This window comes from Bemisia tabaci, chromosome 8 (genome assembly GCF_918797505.1).
Source record: "Bemisia tabaci chromosome 8, PGI_BMITA_v3".
Lineage (NCBI taxonomy): Eukaryota > Metazoa > Arthropoda > Insecta > Hemiptera > Aleyrodidae > Bemisia > Bemisia tabaci.
In genome coordinates, this window is record NC_092800.1 from 9,503,203 (window position 1) to 9,519,992 (window position 16,790).

The window sequence follows — 16,790 nt, forward strand, 5'->3', positions numbered from 1 at the left end:
TTTGAGCTTGGGAGTTGATTTCAGAGAAAACCAGTGGCACCATCGTGTTTCTCGCGAACTTTTACATAAGAATCAATGGTCAAATCGCAAATCCCTCACACACGCAACATCTCCATTATCTCAATATTTATTCACTCATTGTATAACATTTTTGTTGTAGGCTCTGAGACAAATACTATTTTTACCGACATCGGATCCCCTTGATGTCGATGTGGTACTGAGTCTACCCAAACATGTCATTTCAGTCGATTTCAACGGGGATTATTTCCATCGCAGTCGAACATTGGCGAGTCATTTACTTTTACAGTCCTTAGGAGAGGAAGAATCTTCAAGCTGGTTGATTGAGGCTGAATCCGTTCTGAGGTATTATTGGTTTAACGCACGGGTGTTTTCCGTGCTTAGCACCGGTCTTGAATATGCGTGTCCGTCCTTAGCAAGTAAAGGAAACCAGTGGCGTGGCGTGAATTGCGATGTATCGATTGTTATCCCATTTAAACCTATGGTAAAGAATCGATTATTAAGGTGTTCGCTGCGAACACCCTGTTTATCGATCCTTTTCCATAGGTTCAAATGGCGTAACAATCGATATATCGCAATTCACGCCACGCCACTGAAGGAAACGCTGCCGGGTGGTCCTGCCCGCTGTTCACCATATTTGGACCGCGTTAAACAGAAAGGAACCAAGCCACGTCAGCTATTGCCAAATTTAATTGGGCAATTTAATTTTTTACATGAAAACGGTTTTGTGGATTTTCGTGCAAATTTCAGTGAAAATTCTCCGCGGTGCGAAGCAAATTCCTTAAAATTTTCAAAGGAATCCGAACAACCGTTCTCTCGTAAAAGATTCAATTGCCCAGTTAAACTTGGCAATCGCTGATGTGGCTTGGTTCCTTTCTGTTAAACTCGGTCCGTTTATCTAGAGCACGGCCCGCGACAGAGCATAGAAGCAAGACGCGCCCGAACTCCAAGGAATGAAATACAGAAATCCAAGGCATCATTCAGAGGGTTACCGGAGGGGGGGGGGGGGGGTCACCGCTTCGAAGATTTTCAGATGTGAACGGCATAACACGTAATTTTTTGAAAATGAGGTGGATTACATTTAAATTAATTTAAAAGAATAAACTAAATAATTGAAGCTTTTAAAAAGGATTTAGAAGTAAGTTAAAATCAAGTTATTTAACTAAATTAGGCCTTTGGAATCGATTATTTTTGAAAATAATTCTACTAAGGCCAATACAAGTATCGATCTTTCAACCATAGAAAATCCCAGAGATCCTCTCAGTAAGTAAAAAAATAAATTGATGCTATGAGTAAAGCAATAAAGCATGCACCGCTAAAGCCTGATCCTACCTTGCAGAGAAAAAAAAGCCCCGTCCGAACGAATAATATCGTAAAAGTGCATATAAGGAATGGAAACCGAATATCTTTAAAATGTAGTCAATAGTAGGAGCCAGAACCATTTATCAGTTGGACATACATCTTGGAAGATCCAGGCCGTAGCAACTGTAAAGCATGATTTAGGAATATGCATTTCGGTTTTAAGTCCGAGTGTCCCGACTTGCTAACGCAAGATCTTAATTCGTCTCTACTCTAAAGATCCATTTACCGAACTTCAAATTATTAGCGCAGACGGATATGATGAATTGCGTTGACGTAATATATAGATTACTCTGGTTAAATTAAGACATTAATGGTGCAGAGAATACCTCCCAACTTTAAAACATCACTTAAAAGGTAGGAAGGATCGCGTCAATGGATCAGTTGCGCCGGCCACAGAATCGTGTTTTGATGCTTGATTCTTGTAGATTAGCTAATAATTATAAACTCTATCCAAACAGCAACTTCCTACCTTCAGTACTAACAGTATAACAGAGCTTAGCAGAGTAAAACAGAGAGAGAAAAAATTACAAAATTATCAGATCAGCACAATTTTAACACAAGAAATAAAAATAAGTTCATAACACCAAGAGAAAACGAGTATGTAAAGCAATGTTTTCTGTGTTACAATAAACTTCCTTTAAAGGATTTAAAAATTGATGATAACACAGAATTGCAAAAATTCACAAAATTGATCACTGAATTCCTAGTGAAGAAAGAATTCTACGCAGTTAGAGAACTGGTGCCAGACGTTTATTCAATCTAATTCACTTGAAGAATTATCTAATTTAACTATTATGCATTTTTCTAATTTTGAATATTAGTACCAATTAAGTTTAATCTAAGTTGACCCGTTTGTTTGCCTTTTTGCGCATTTTTAACGAATAAAGTGATTTCTATTCTATTTTATTCTAGTTATCGCGCTTTGAAAAGTCGGATTTTTAACGTCATTCGCCGCGGTAATGGCACCCTTGGTTTCTTCCTTTTCTTTTCGATCAGTGATGCAGAGGGCGCAACACGAAACTTCAACGACATTATACATTAACAAACTGTGGTGAACTGGCCAACCGGCGAAGATTCTCTTCTGCCGCAATCACACACTGAATGCGGGAGCTGAATGTGGCTCGAATGTGGAAGTCATCGGCCCGATGCCTGAATTTTGCGCGTGACGCGCAAAATTCAACTACGATTCTCAGCAACCATCGGACTAATGTTGAATTTGTCTGAACTATTCAAGTAGATTTGATACACATCTGGATGAAAATAACTCGAATTTGCTAAATTTCAGCCGTTGGGCGATGACTGTTGACTTCCACATTCAGCTGCTAAATTCAGCGTGTGATCGCGGCATTCGTGTCAAGTGCTCCTGATAAGAAGATCTTTGAAGCTCAAATCCGTCTGTTTCTCGAGTTTGCTCATGTTTAATGTTGTTGAAGCTACACGTTGCGCCCTTTGCATCACTGGTCGAACAGAAGAGGAAGAAACCAAGGGTGTCATTACCGCGGTGGATGACGTTAAAAACCCGACTTTTCAAAGCGCGATATCTCTTTTAATGTTGAGCGTAGGAAGTTGCTGTTTGGACGGATCTTATTTTTTTAGTAATCTACAAGAATCAAGCATCAAAGTACGATTCTGTTACAGCGCAACTGACCCATTCTCAGGATTGCTAGTCAGTGTTCCCCATGTATGTGAAGAATATTTAGTGAACATTTCAGGCAATTATGTTACTTTAGTTTTTTTTAAAAATAAATTGAAGGGGGGGGGGGGGTTAAAATTCTGCCCCAAGATATGCATTTTTGCAATTTCATCTTCATCATAAAATATTCATTGGCTGGTGTCGAACGACTTCGCTAAAGATGGGATGTTAATCACAGTACTTTTTCATGGTAATATCTAAGAAAATCGACACCTGCGGGCCGACTTTTTAAAGCAGCTTGATAAGACACCGCATGCGATGTCTTGCGTATGGTTGCTGACATAGTTTGTGTAATCCAGTGGCGTGGCGTGAATGATCGATTATAGATATTTCCCCATTTGAAGCTATAGTAAAGAATCGATTACTAAGGTATTCGCTGCGAACCCCCTGATAATCGATCTTTTTCCATAGGTTTGAGTGGCGTATCAATCGATATATCGCAAAGCACGCTACGCCACTGGTGTAATCGGGCCGCAGAGTTCATAGAAAAGCTCGCTCTCCCATTTTTAACGGAGCATTAATGTAAACTATGCCTTTGGTGTTACCAAATTGAAATATTTCCCTCCAAATCGGAAGACATGTTACGCACGTAACTTTTTCTAATGCAAATTTTGTCGTTTTCACTTCTCAACTCTCTAACACTGTCATTTCATTCTAGGTCTATGTTGACACTGAGGCAGAAAATCCCCGATTACATTTTTGACAACAAGTATCAGTCCATTACAGAGTTGCATCTAAGCACTGTCAAGGTTTCTGTCTCAGATATTCAAAAATTATTTACTTCCTTCCCGAAGCTCAAATATTTACGTCACTATCAGTTGACAGCCGCGCTGTACGAACTGCATGTTGAAGATTGGAAACAAAATCTTCCGTTGCCTGCTTATAAATTGAAAAATTTAGATGCGGACTTTTCTTATGTGGTAAGCGGCATTTGTGTATCTAATATGGTAATTCCCGCAATGTATTGCCGCATGAGATATCATACATTTTGTTGTCACCTACCTAATTCTTGTGGCATTGATTTACTTTTCGGCTTTGGGAATGAGGGTTGCATCATTTCATCATCCAAGTTAAGCAAGTCAGAAGCTGTTTCTTGTCGACCGATAGACGTTGATAACAAATGGTGCGGCGTTTTCATTGATTTGACTCTTGGTTTTTAGAGCGAGGTTGGAATTATTTCATCCTTTTGAGTTATATTGAGAAAGATTCTGCCAGCTTGATGCAATGTTGTCAAACATCATTTTTCTATTTTTTCATTTTTTTTTCTACCAGCGTTTAATCCTCGACTTTTTAGCTTCGGTTCGCTTCCCTACATTTTCCATGCTTTAGATCTCGCGGATTTTGACACCGGCTGCTGTTACGTATGTAAAATACACGAGAGTTATGCCATCGCCTGTAGATGAACGGCGCCTTTTTCTTGCGTATTTTTCTAAGATAATTCGATTTCTTCATCAGTTTAAGCTCCCTTATCTTAGGTTAACTGCCTGCCTGGCATTTTTCTGTATAAAATCAGATAGTTGTCCTCCAAAATTCTCCGCATAGGATTCCTGCTGCTCTGCCTTACAGCCTCACTGCGTGAGAGTGATGTAAGGCCATAAGATCTAAGAATTTACAAACCCTCGATCTCTAGGATAGGTACGGCCCCTCAGTCAAAAAATAGGAAAGTCAGAACTATTCTACAAGCAATCAGTGTGAAAGAACTTGGAATGTTTTGTCCTCAGTGTAAATTCTCATTGAACCTAGGGAACTTCGATTCTACAAGTCTTTTTCAAGAGGGATTGGTAAAATCTAAAGTCTATATATAAATGCAATTAACAATTCCAGCCGGCTTTGCTTAGGCTCTGCTGTGAGTGAACAGTAAGTTGCGTTGAAAAACGAAGTGCAACGTCGACCTCGCATTCGAGGTACGTTAACGTCTTTTTTTTATCCTAACGTCATTTGGCAATGCGTTTCGCTTAATAGGTTGCCTACCTCTTCTGGTAACTACGCCTTCTTGGCTGCTGCTCCCAGGGACGTGTTGTAAAGATTCACTACTAATGGTCTTTTGATCAGGTCGGCTTCAAGGTGCCGAGGAAGTCTGGGTTCCAGCCTTCTCTTCATAACGTGCCGGATATCCTGACTCAGAAATGAAGCGCACTTCCTCTTCGTCGCTAGCCACAGGTGATGATGGTTCATGATCGTCATCGAGCTGAGCGGATAAGGGTTTTCTCGACAGACGCGCAAATGCAATAGGGAGTTTGACAGGTATAAGAGCAATGTCGTATCGTTTCATGCCATCAACATATTGGGTTTACTCCAGGTGGAATGACATCGTCGTTATAGTAGATGGTGCCCTCGGTAAATTTATGAAGGAAAGAATAATAATAATCAGGCGTTCCGATGACGTGCTCCATTGCAATGCGAATTAGAGTACAAAACCAAAAGAGTGAGCTGACTTAAAGGAATAGTCAGTAAGTACTCATGTACTGGACAGTTAAACCCAGAACAAACTAATAATTGTTAAATTAAGGGAATGATCTGCGTCGAGGTCTGGAATCCAGCGCTCAAAAACGTGAAGTACGTTAACGTCTGTGTGACGCAATTAAGTTCGCTTGCTTCAGTACTGTGCAACTTCTCTAATGTGCTGACTTGTGTTTTAGCTTGTTCCTTGGCTGCTCTTAGGTCGTTTTCTAGATTTCCTAGATATAAAGCTCAAAATGCTTTTTGTTGTGCTTAGAAAATTTATTTTATTATAGAAGTTTTTTACTTTCGGAACAATTATTATTATTATTGTCGTTGTAACAGTATTAATATTACTGATACTCGGGTAGAGCAAATATTTTATGCTCTGTTTTTAAATCTGTAAGTCGAATTTTGCTCTTGCGTAAAACTTTGCACATGTGCAAAGTTTTGTTGTTTTGTTCAGGTTGTGAGCATTTCAGTAAAAACTAGGAGCTTCATTTATATCACTAGTGCTTATAAAAATCGTGAACTTACTCAGACTGTAACAACCATTCAGATTACTTTTTAACGTATTAACATTATTTGACGTTCATCGTAATCTATTTTATTAAGCATTGACTTTTCTTAAATTTATCAGGTTCGTAGCCAGTGGACTCCTCGAAGAAGTCTACCGGTTGATGCATTTCAGTTAGCAACTATATTATGCCCAGATACCAACGTTGCAAAAATACGATTTGACTGTTCAACTAATCATGACTCGATCTCTCCTCTTATAAATCTAAAAAAACTGAAAGAATTGAGTTTGGTACGGGTCACTGATGGCGAGCGCTGTTTACTAGACTTTACAGACATAACCTTACTCCTTCAGAAGCATGGAAAGCATCTCATAATGTTGGAGCTGAAAGTAAGCTGTCACTTTCTCTATTTTGCGTCGTGAGCTCATCAGAACATTGTATGGAGTTCCTTTCCTTTTTCTTCTTCGTTTTTTCTCTCTTAAAGAAAATGAGTAATTAAAATATAACTAGAGTCCCTTTATACTGAGAGTCAAGACAATGTGAATCCATTTCTGATTGGTTCCCGTGTTTTAGGCCTTCACAGTGTCACAGACGGGAATAAAGATTACAGTTTCACCGATTGCAAAGATTATAATCTGGAATGGACCGGGGAATTACGGGTTCGGCAAGGAACAAACGGAATGAGGGAAGGAACGAAGAAAGGAATTCGAGAATGGGCCGATCAAAGATTACGAAAAACGTTCGATTTCTGTAATCTTTATTCCCGTTTGTGACTCCATGAGGGGTGTTGTCTTGACTCTCAGTATAAAGGGACTCTAAAATATAACTAAGTTATGGCGTAAATATTCGGGGAATAATATATTAATGGTCCTCTAAAACTTATTCTGCGGCAATTGTGAAGTTCTTCTTCTCTTACCTATCATCATCTCTAATTATTTCTAAAAAATCGCGTTAGTCCGTTCCGTCTTTTCTCTCGAATTGATTTTTTCCCTGGCTTATACTGTGCGACCGAGACGTGGTCTCAATGTCAAACGTGGATTTAACAAATATTTGAGGAAGGTTTATGCCATCTTTTCATGCAGCATGAACTATGACGAAAGCCATTCAGTACTGCTCTTATCGTGCTAACTCCACGTAGATTCCAGAGAAAAGATTCTTTCAAAACGACTGTTGACTTCTCAACAGGTATTTTCAAGACCCTTCGGAAAACCTTTTTCTCGTATTGTTATATTTATCGAAAATTCAATCCTCTCTCAACAATCTAAAACTCCCAGTAACATTCCATTTAGAGCGACTGTTCTTATCAGCAAACACGTCCTGAAGCCTTTGTAGGGCTCACCAGGATACTGAATATCTCTATTCTATCCATATATCTTAGTGGCTAAAGTAAAAAAAAAAAAAAAAAAAAAAAAAAAAAAAAAAAAAAAAAAAAAAAAAAAAAAAATATTGTCGTTTTGGAAGAATTAATAGATCCATCAGGAAGAAAATGAGGACATACTTGCTTTATTCTCTCTTTTTGTCTCTTGAATGTCGTCTGAGATTTGTTATCACTTCGTCAGGTGATTGAAGAAGTTGATACTCATGTGATACTTGAATCCTGTTCACGTTTGGAAGTGCTAATTCTGAGCGGTTGCAGCTACAGATTCCCGGAGCCAACTTGCGAAACCTCTTGTTTAACATTAGATTCCTCCTCGGAATTTTTAACCAGACTACAATATTTCTTCTATGCCGATGGAGATGACTTTAGCTCTGACCATAGCTTGCCCCAATGTTTTTGGAAAAGCCTTCTTACTCCAGGTGGGTAATTTTGATTTGTGTGTATCTCTCTACAGATAGAAAATGTCCGTAGTAATATTCATTAGGAGACATCCGCCTCACAAATATAAAGGACAGGCAAACAGAATGGAAACTGGTCAAACTCTTGGCCAATGCGTATGTAACAAGTGGTCGAGCAACTCGAACTTCTGGAAAAATACAGAAATTACCACGTCACATTGATGATGGGGTTTGGCACTGAGTAGGAAAGTAAGTAATTATCGGGAATCAGTTGAGTCAGATCAACAGTATTTTGATTGCAACCATGAACCGCCATGTACGATGACGGCGATAAGATTTCTGCATAAGAGACTTCATTACGATTAAAAATTGGAGAATAACTCAGCATAGTGGGCATCAGTGGAAGAGTGGCAGAGAGCACATTAGTCTTATGAGAATTATTTTCATCAAAAAGATGGTTAAAATTAACAAAATGCAAATCAATATGAGCACCCCCTGTGTATGATGACGATGAAACAGTTTCGGTGTGGTGGGCTATTGGGGGGGGGGGGGGGATCTAGGGTGATGTGAAAAAATTGTACATGCTGAGGATCACAAAAAAGCAAAGTGTGACGAAAAAACAGATAAAAAAAGGAAGGATCGTCGAAGAAAAGTCGCGGCGAGAGTCCCTGGCCTCCGCTTTCGGGGAGCGCCAGGCCTCGCTCTCTTCCTCCCTTTTGCCACTTTCGCCGGCCAACCCCCAAAGTTTGTCATTCGTTGTCCTAGGTCGGGGAGAGAGATGCCGCGGTACGGCGTTGCAACTTCGGGATGGCCGTTGTCGTGGACCAGGCAGGTTGGCCCCTGGCTGACCGGCCGATTTGGGGCCCCCGCAAAGGTACGGTTTTTGACTGGTCAGTTTGAACTGACCCATGTGGGCCTCGTAGCTCGAAGCCCCCCCCCCCCCCGTGGTTTTGGAAGCGAGGATGCACGGTGCAGCGGGGCAGTGATAACGGCCCATAAAAACTTGCCGGGGTGGCCGCGAGAGGAATTTGGGGCGGTTTGGCCGGTGAGGCGAGTGACCACCTGTCTCCCTCTCACGCCCGGTCAGGCTGCAGGGACTGCAGGCATCCTTGTCGCCCTTGGTATGCGTATTGTTTCGGTCACGGTGGGGGCCGGTCTCATGCTTCCCCGTGTTGCAAAAGCCGTATCATCACACATTGATGATATCAGTACACATATGGACGATATGTGTCGGGTCCATGGACTATCAGCTCCAAGCCTGAAATCGCGGGTCAATACAAAAGGTACTTACTCAGACAAGTGCACTCCACCATTTGACCAGCGCACGGAAGCCACCAGTCCGGAGCTATGTTTCGAGCCTCAGCTCAATTGAACAGAGTGTTATAACCCGAGTGTACACCATCTGGGAAGGTCAAGTATAGGTACAGGACATAATATAGTGGGCCCAGTTTCCCGGGAATGATCTCACCCCACGAGTAATCGTCCAACCCCTCCGTGGTAAGGCCTTCTGCCACAACTGTTTGTAATTGCTTTTATTCCCGTAGGGTGGTTTCGGGACCTCTGTCACTCACAAGTGAGTAACGGCCAGGCTTCTCCTCGTGCTCCAACTCGAACTTCTGAAAAAATACAGAAATTACCACGTCACATTAATGATATCAGCATGTACAATCGATTCCTTCGAGTGCCTCTTTTTGTCACTCTTTAATAAATTCAATAGTAGCTTCGTAGGAAAGGTTGAACAAATTACTACTATTTACGGTGTTTATTAAGTCTCGAATAATTGGAGCAGACGTATTAAGCCAAGACATAAAAAAATAAATTTAATCCTCGTTCATTAGCAAGAAGTGAAACATTTTACGGATGAGGTTTTGTTGAGCAAAAAATTGTTGCCAGGTACGAGCGTTCGCGTAAGTTTCTTCTAGGTAAGTTTTTACACTTATACTAACAGGATCTTCGTACTCGTGCTCGTTGAAGAAGTCCCATAAAACTTCAGTAGTTTGTCTAGGAGACAATTCTTTGAGGTTTGTTTGCCTAGCCACTTGAGTCAGATCTCGGACTAAAAGGCGGATGCAATGCAATTGGGGAAACATTAAAATATAAAGTACAGATGCGTAAAGTGCAAAACTGATTTTTATCAGCATGTACAATCGATTCCTTCGAGTGCCTCTTTTTGTCACTGTTTAATCTGCTAAGGCTATCAGCGTTTTTAGACTTCTCGATGACGATTTTTTGATCCTTCTTTCCGTTTCTTTCTTCCGTTTTTCCGTCACACTTTGCTTTTTTGTGATCCTCAGCATGTACAATCGATTCCTTCGAGTGCCTCTTTTTGTCACTTTTTAATGTGCGAACGCTCCCTGAACTTTTGGACTTCTCCGTGACGTTCTTACTTTCAGTTGTTTTTTCATCATAATTAGCGTTTTTTTCATCTTTCGAACATGGCTTTGAGTCTCGAGATCCGGACGTGATCACCGACAGTCAGGTTTTTCCTTAATATTATAATCAACATGAAGTTCTTCAACAGGTACATGTGGGTTATCTTGTCCGAGATCTGCAACACGAGCAATGTGATTCGTTTTAAATGTCAATATTGACTCTTCAATGATTCCACAAAATCTGTTAGCGCCTTCTTATATATTGGTTTAAATTTTGGCACATTCTCATTCTCTCTCTCTTTTTCCCAAACTGTTTTTGGGATGTATTTTCCTTTTTCTGAGCCGACAGAGACGATCAAAAGGATTCGTAATGGTCATTGAGCTTTTTGAAAATTGATTTTTCTTTCTCGAGCTCTTGCTTTTGTTCTCTGTCATTTTCGGTCAGAGTTTCCAATTCTTTGTGAATTTTTTTTATTTCTGCCTCGTTTTTTGTAATACAAGTTCCCGTGTATGCCTCTAAAGATTCTACATACCGATCAAAATCAACCGTATCAGAATCCACATTAGAAAAGTTTTCAATATGAGTACCCCGTGTGTATGATAACGATGAAACAGTTTCGGTGTGATGGGCTATTGGGGGGGGGGGGGGGGATCTAGGATGATGTGAAAAAATATAAGTCAGAAATATGATGGATAAGATGTAATATGCAGGAAAAAAATATATGAACAACGATGAATAAAAATCAGGGAAAAATATAAAAAATGGCAAAATCAGGACAACTCAAGAAAAATAATATGGCAAGATCAGATGGGACGGAAGATCAAAATCGGAGCAAATCTCGAAGAAAATCCGTCTCGCATGGGAGTCGCGGCGAGAGTCCCTGGCCTCCGCTTTCGGGGAGCGCCAGGCCTCGCTCTCTTCCTCCCTTTTGCCACTTTCACCGGCCAACCCCCAAAGTTTGTCATTCGTTGTCCTAGGTCGGGGAGAGATGCCGCGGTACGGCGTTGCAACTTCGGGATGGCCGTTGTCGTGGACCAGGCAGGTTGGCCCCTGGCTGACCGGCCGATTCGGGGCCCCCGCAAAGGTACGGTTTTTGACTGGTCAGTTTGCACTGACCCATGTGGGCCCCGTAGCTCGAAAGAGCCTGAAAGGCTCCTTGCCCCCTCCCCCCCCCCCGTGGTTTTGGAAGCGAGGATGCACGGTGCAGCGGGGCAGTGATAACGGCCCATAAAAACTTGCCGGGGTGGCCGCGAGAGGAATTTGGGGCGGTTTGGCCGGTGAGGCGAGTGACCACCTGTCTCCCTCTCACGCCCGGTCAGGCTGCAAGCATCCTTGTCGCCCTTGGTATGCGTATTTTTCCGGCCACGGTGGTGGCCGGTCTCATGCTTCCCTGTGTTGCAAAAGCCGTATCATCACACATTGATGATATCAGTACACATAACCCTCTTAGATATACATTAGATAAGACCCTCTGGCGCAACTGTTTGTAATTGCAGTCTTCTTATTATGAGACGTTTTTTCGTCCCATTTTGCTTTTTTGTGATCCTCAGCTTGTACAATCGATTCCTTCGAGTGCTTCTTTTTGTCACTGTTTGATCTGCTAAGGCTGTCAGCGTTTTTAGACTTCTCGGTGACGATTTTTTGATCCTTCTTTCTTTTATCTGTTTTTTCGTCACACTTTGCTTTTTTGTGATCCTCAGCATGTACAATCGATTCCTTCGAGTACCTCTTTTTGTCACTCTTTAATGTGCGAACGCTTGTGATGGCAAAGGGGGAGAATCGGGGGATGATGATAAAAAAAAATAAAAGTCCGGAAATACGGCAGATAAGAATATAATACGTGAAAAAATATGGCAACGAAAAAAAAACTCAGGAAATACAAAAAAAACAGTGACGAAATCGGGAACTCAGGAAAATATCAGATCAGAAAGAAAAAAATGGGGCTGAACCAAATCGGTAATCTGGGCAAGTCTCTCGAAAAAGGAAATGTGTCCTCTAAGAGAGTCGCGGCGAGAGTGCCGTGGCCTCCCCTTTCGGGAAGGCCCCGGACTCCTCTCGTCCTCCCTTTTGCCATTTTCGCCGGACAACCCCCAAAGTTGGCCATTGGTTGTCCTAGGTCAGGAGAGAGGGATGCTGCGACTTCGGGGTCGCTGGGGTCGTGGACCAGGCAGGATGGCCCCTGGTCGGGTGGCAATTTGGGGCCCCCGCAAAGGCGCGGCTTGTGACTGGTCAGTCTGGGCTGACCAGTGTTGACCCCGTAGCTCGAAAGAGCCTAGGCCCCCCCGTCGTTTCGGGAGCGAGGATGCGTGGTCCAGCGGGGCAGTGATAACGGCCCATAAAAAAAACTCAGGTGGCCGCGAGAGGGATTTTGAATGGTTTGGCCCAGTACGGCGAGTGACCATTTGTCTCTCTTTTTCCTGCCCGGTCGTGCTGTAGGCATCCTCGTCGCTCTGGTATGCATTGTCTTGGGCACCGGTCTCAGGGCGCAACTTGTTGCGTTAAGAAGTGAAACTCGACGTGTGCCTCCTCAGTGATGTGTTCGAGGAGTTCCGACTCTTTGGGATGAAAAACTATGGTTTGGACTGTGCCAACTACTTAACGCTACCCGGTTTTACTTTCGACGCCTTCTTAAAAATAACTGCGTTAATGTATTCAGAAGATGACCCGATTCATCACAGCAGGCGCAGCCACACCACACCACATCACTTGAGCACCCACAAAATAATCGAAGAGAATTCTTTTTGAAACTTCGGAATTATTTATGTCCCATTTTACCGTTCCTTTCAATGTACCTATCTTAAAAAGTTCAGTCGAGTCTGTGCTCGGGGCTGTGTGGTCGGGTCTGTGGTGCGTACATCTTCGACACATTACAAAAATGTATGCAGGATTCGAGGGAAAACTGCATCGCACTAGGGAGGAAAAAGAAAAATATTTAAGACAAATTTCGTTTTCCTTTTCCCGTATGTTTAAGTTTGCGGAGGCTACCTTGGAGGCAGCCTCCGAAAGAAAAGAAGGAGAAAAGAACGCAAATATGAAAGATGTAATCAAAGTTATTGTAAAGAAAAAACAGAAAGAATGAACAACGGAAAATCTCATAAATATATGTATCTCGAACAGGTAGCAAAAATGTCAGATGACAGCAAAAATCTCACAAAATATGGGGTCCAAAAAAAAAAAAAGTGGAGAAAAGGAGAAAATAGCTCGATGCTTACTCGAGGTCCCGAAGAAGAGTGTCCTCCTCTCGTTCTTCGAGAAGCTCCCGGATCCATCCTCCGGTCCTTCTCCACTTTTCGTCGGCCAACCCCCAAAGTTGGCCCATTGGTTGATCTGGGTCAGGGAAGGGGATGCTGCGATATGGTGTTGCAACTTGACTTTTGTCACTGGTCAAGCAAGGTAGTCCCTGGTCAGTTTGGCTGATTTGGGGGCCCTGCAAGAGCGCTCTTCCTGGTTGGACACTCTTGGCCGACTCTTGTGGCCCCCGCACTTTGCCAAGAGCCCATCGGCCCTCCAAAGCCCCCTGCGGTTCTGGAGCGTGAATATTCGGTGTAGCGGGCGGTGATAATGGCTCCATAAAAAGTCACCGGAGTTGAGATTCAGGCCCCGGCTTTTGTGTGGAGCTCACGGCCGGGTTGCCTGGCTGCGCCTGTCGCTGCGAGAGGGGGGAAACAGGGGTAGTTTGACTTGCGCCAGTGACTGCATGTCTCCCTCCCTCGCACACGATCAGGCCGCCGCTATCTCTCTTCTCCGCTTAAAACTCAGGCTAGGTGGTGCTGTGGCTTCTGCCTTGTTGCCCTCCAAGCCGCAACGTTGCCATTTATCTATATCACCACAATACTTCAGTTTGAGCTTTACCGTTCAATTGCACATTTTCTACAAAGTAGCTGGGGTTTGGCACTGAGTAGGAAAGTAAGTAATTATCGGGAATCAGTTGAGTCAGATCAACAGTATTTTGATTGCAACCATGAACCGCCATATACGATGACGATGATAAGATTTGTGCATAAGAGACTTCATTACGATTAAAAATTGGAGAATAACTCAGCATAGTGGGCATCAGTGGAAGAGTGGCAGAGAGCACATTAGTCTTATAAGAATTATTTTCATCAAAAAGATGGTTAAAATTAACAAAATTCAAATCAATATGAGTACCCCCTGTGTATGATGACGATGAAACAGTTTCGGTGTGATGGGCTATGGGGGGGGATCTAGGATGATGTGAAAAATTGTAAGTCAGAAATATGATGGATAAGATGTAATATGCAGGAAAAAAATATATGAACAACGATGAATAAAAATCAGGGAAAAATATAAAAAATGGCAAAATCAGGACAACTCAAGAAAAATAATATGGCAAGATCAGATGGGACGGAAGATCAAAATCGGAGCAAATCTCGAAGAAAATCCGTCTCGCATGGGAGTCGCGGCGAGAGTCCCTGGCCTCCGCTTTCGGGGAGCGCCAGGCCTCGCTCTCTTCCTCCCTTTTGCCACTTTCGCCGGCCAACCCCCAAAGTTTGTCATTCGTTGTCCTAGGTCGGGGAGAGATGCCGCGGTACGGCGTTGCAACTTCGGGATGGCCGTTGTCGTGGACCAGGCAGGTTGGCCCCTGGCTGACCGGCCGATTCGGGGCCCCCGCAAAGGTACGGTTTTTGACTGGTCAGTTTGAACTGACCCATGTGGGCCCCGTAGCTCGAAAGAGCCTGAAAGGCTCCCTGCCCCTCCCCCCCCCCCCGTGGTTTTGGAAGCGAGGATGCACGGTGCAGCGGGGCAGTGATAACGGCCCATAAAAACTTGCCGGGGTGGCCGCGAGAGGAATTTGGGGCGGTTTGGCCGGTGAGGCGAGTGACCACCTGTCTCCCTCTCACGCCCGGTCAGGCTGCAGGCATCCTTGTCGCCCTTGGTATGCGTATTGTTTCGGTCACGGTGGGGGCCGGTCTCATGCTTCCTCGTGTTGCAAAAGCCGTATCATCACACATTGATGATATCAGTACACATATAGACGATATGTGTCGGGTCCATGGACCATCAGCTCCAAGCCTGAAATCGCGGGTCAATACAAAAGGTACTTACTCAGAGCAAGTGCACTCCACCATTTAACCAGCGCACGGAAGCCACCAGTCCGGAGCTATGTTTCGAGCCTCAGCACAATTGAACCGAGTGTTATAACCCGAGTGTACACCATCTGGGAAGGTCAAGTATAGGTACAGGACATAATATAGTGGGCCCAGTTTCCCGGGAATGATCTCACCCCACGAGTAATCGTCCAACCCCTCCGTGGTAAGGCCTTCTGCCACAACTGTTTGTAATTGCTTTTATTCCCGTAGGGTGGTTTCGGGACCTCTGTCACTCACAAGTGAGTAACGGCCAGGCTTCTCCTCGTGCTCCAACTCGAACTTCTGAAAAAATACAGAAATTACCACGTCACATTAATGATATCAGCATGTACAATCGATTCCTTCGAGTGCCTCTTTTTGTCACTCTTTAATAAATTCAATAGTAGCTTCGTAGGAAAGGTTAAACAAATTACTACTATTTACGGTGTTTATTAAGTCTCGAATAATTGGAGCAGACGTATTAAGCCAAGACAAAAAAATAAATTTAATCCTCGTTCATTAGCAAGAAGTGAAACATTTTACGGATGAGGTTTTGTTGAGCAAAAAATTGTTGCCAGGTACGAGCGTTCGCGTAAGTTTCTTCTAGGTAAGTTTTTACACTTAAACTAACAGGATCTTCGTACTCGTGCTCGTTGAAGAAGTCCCATAAAACTTCAGTAGTTTGTCTAGGAGACAATTCTTTGAGGTTTGTTTGCCTAGCCACATGAGTCAGATCTCGGACTAAAAGGCGGATGCAATGCAATTGGGGAAACATTAAAATATAAAGTACAGATGCGTAAAGTGCAAAACTGATTTTTATCAGCATGTACAATCGATTCCTTCGAGTGCCTCTTTTTGTCACTTTTTAATGTGCGAACGCTCCCTGAACTTTTGGACTTCTCCGTGACGTTCTTACTTTCAGTTGTTTTTTCATCATAATTTGCGTTTTTTTCATCTTTCGAACATGGCTTTGAGTCTCGAGATCCGGACGTGATCACCGACAGTCAGGTTTTTCCTTAATATTATAATCAACATGTAGTTCTTCGACAGGTATAGATGAGTTTTGCCGGATATCTTGTCCGAGATCTGCAACACGAGCAATGTGATTCGTTTTAAAAGAATGCTTTATTCGGCTTCAGACCGATCGTTAGTTTGGGGAAACATTAAAATATAAAGTACAGATGCGTGAAGTGCAAAACTGACTTTTATCAGCATGTACAATCGATTCCTTCGAGTGCCTTGTACAATCGATTCCTTCGAGTGCCTTGTACAATCGATTCCTTCGAGTGCCTCTTTTTGTCACTGTTTAATGTGCTAACGCTATCAGCGTTTTTAGACTTCTCGGTGACGATTTTTTGATCCTTCTTTCTTTTATCTGTTTTTTCGTCACACTTTGCTTTTTTGTGATCCTCAGCATGTACAATCGATTCCTTCGAGTACCTCTTTTTGTCACTCTTTAATGTGCGAACGCTCCCTGAACTTTGGGACTTCTCCGCGACGTTCTTACTTTCAGTTGTTTTT

At 42.9% G+C, this 16,790-nt stretch overlaps 1 protein-coding gene across 2 annotated transcripts in view; it reads left to right on the forward strand.

Annotated features, from left to right (window-relative positions):
- LOC109034354 (uncharacterized) overlaps positions 1-16,790 on the forward strand; it is a 52,780-nt gene that overhangs the window by 24,842 nt on the left and 11,148 nt on the right. For both annotated transcript variants that reach the window (XM_072303792.1, XM_072303793.1), the window contains exons 3-6: positions 161-363; positions 3,732-3,993; positions 6,153-6,419; positions 7,590-7,827. In XM_072303792.1, the coding sequence (XP_072159893.1) occupies positions 161-363; positions 3,732-3,993; positions 6,153-6,419; positions 7,590-7,827 (970 nt within the window). The remainder of the gene's footprint in view (positions 1-160; positions 364-3,731; positions 3,994-6,152; positions 6,420-7,589; positions 7,828-16,790) is intronic.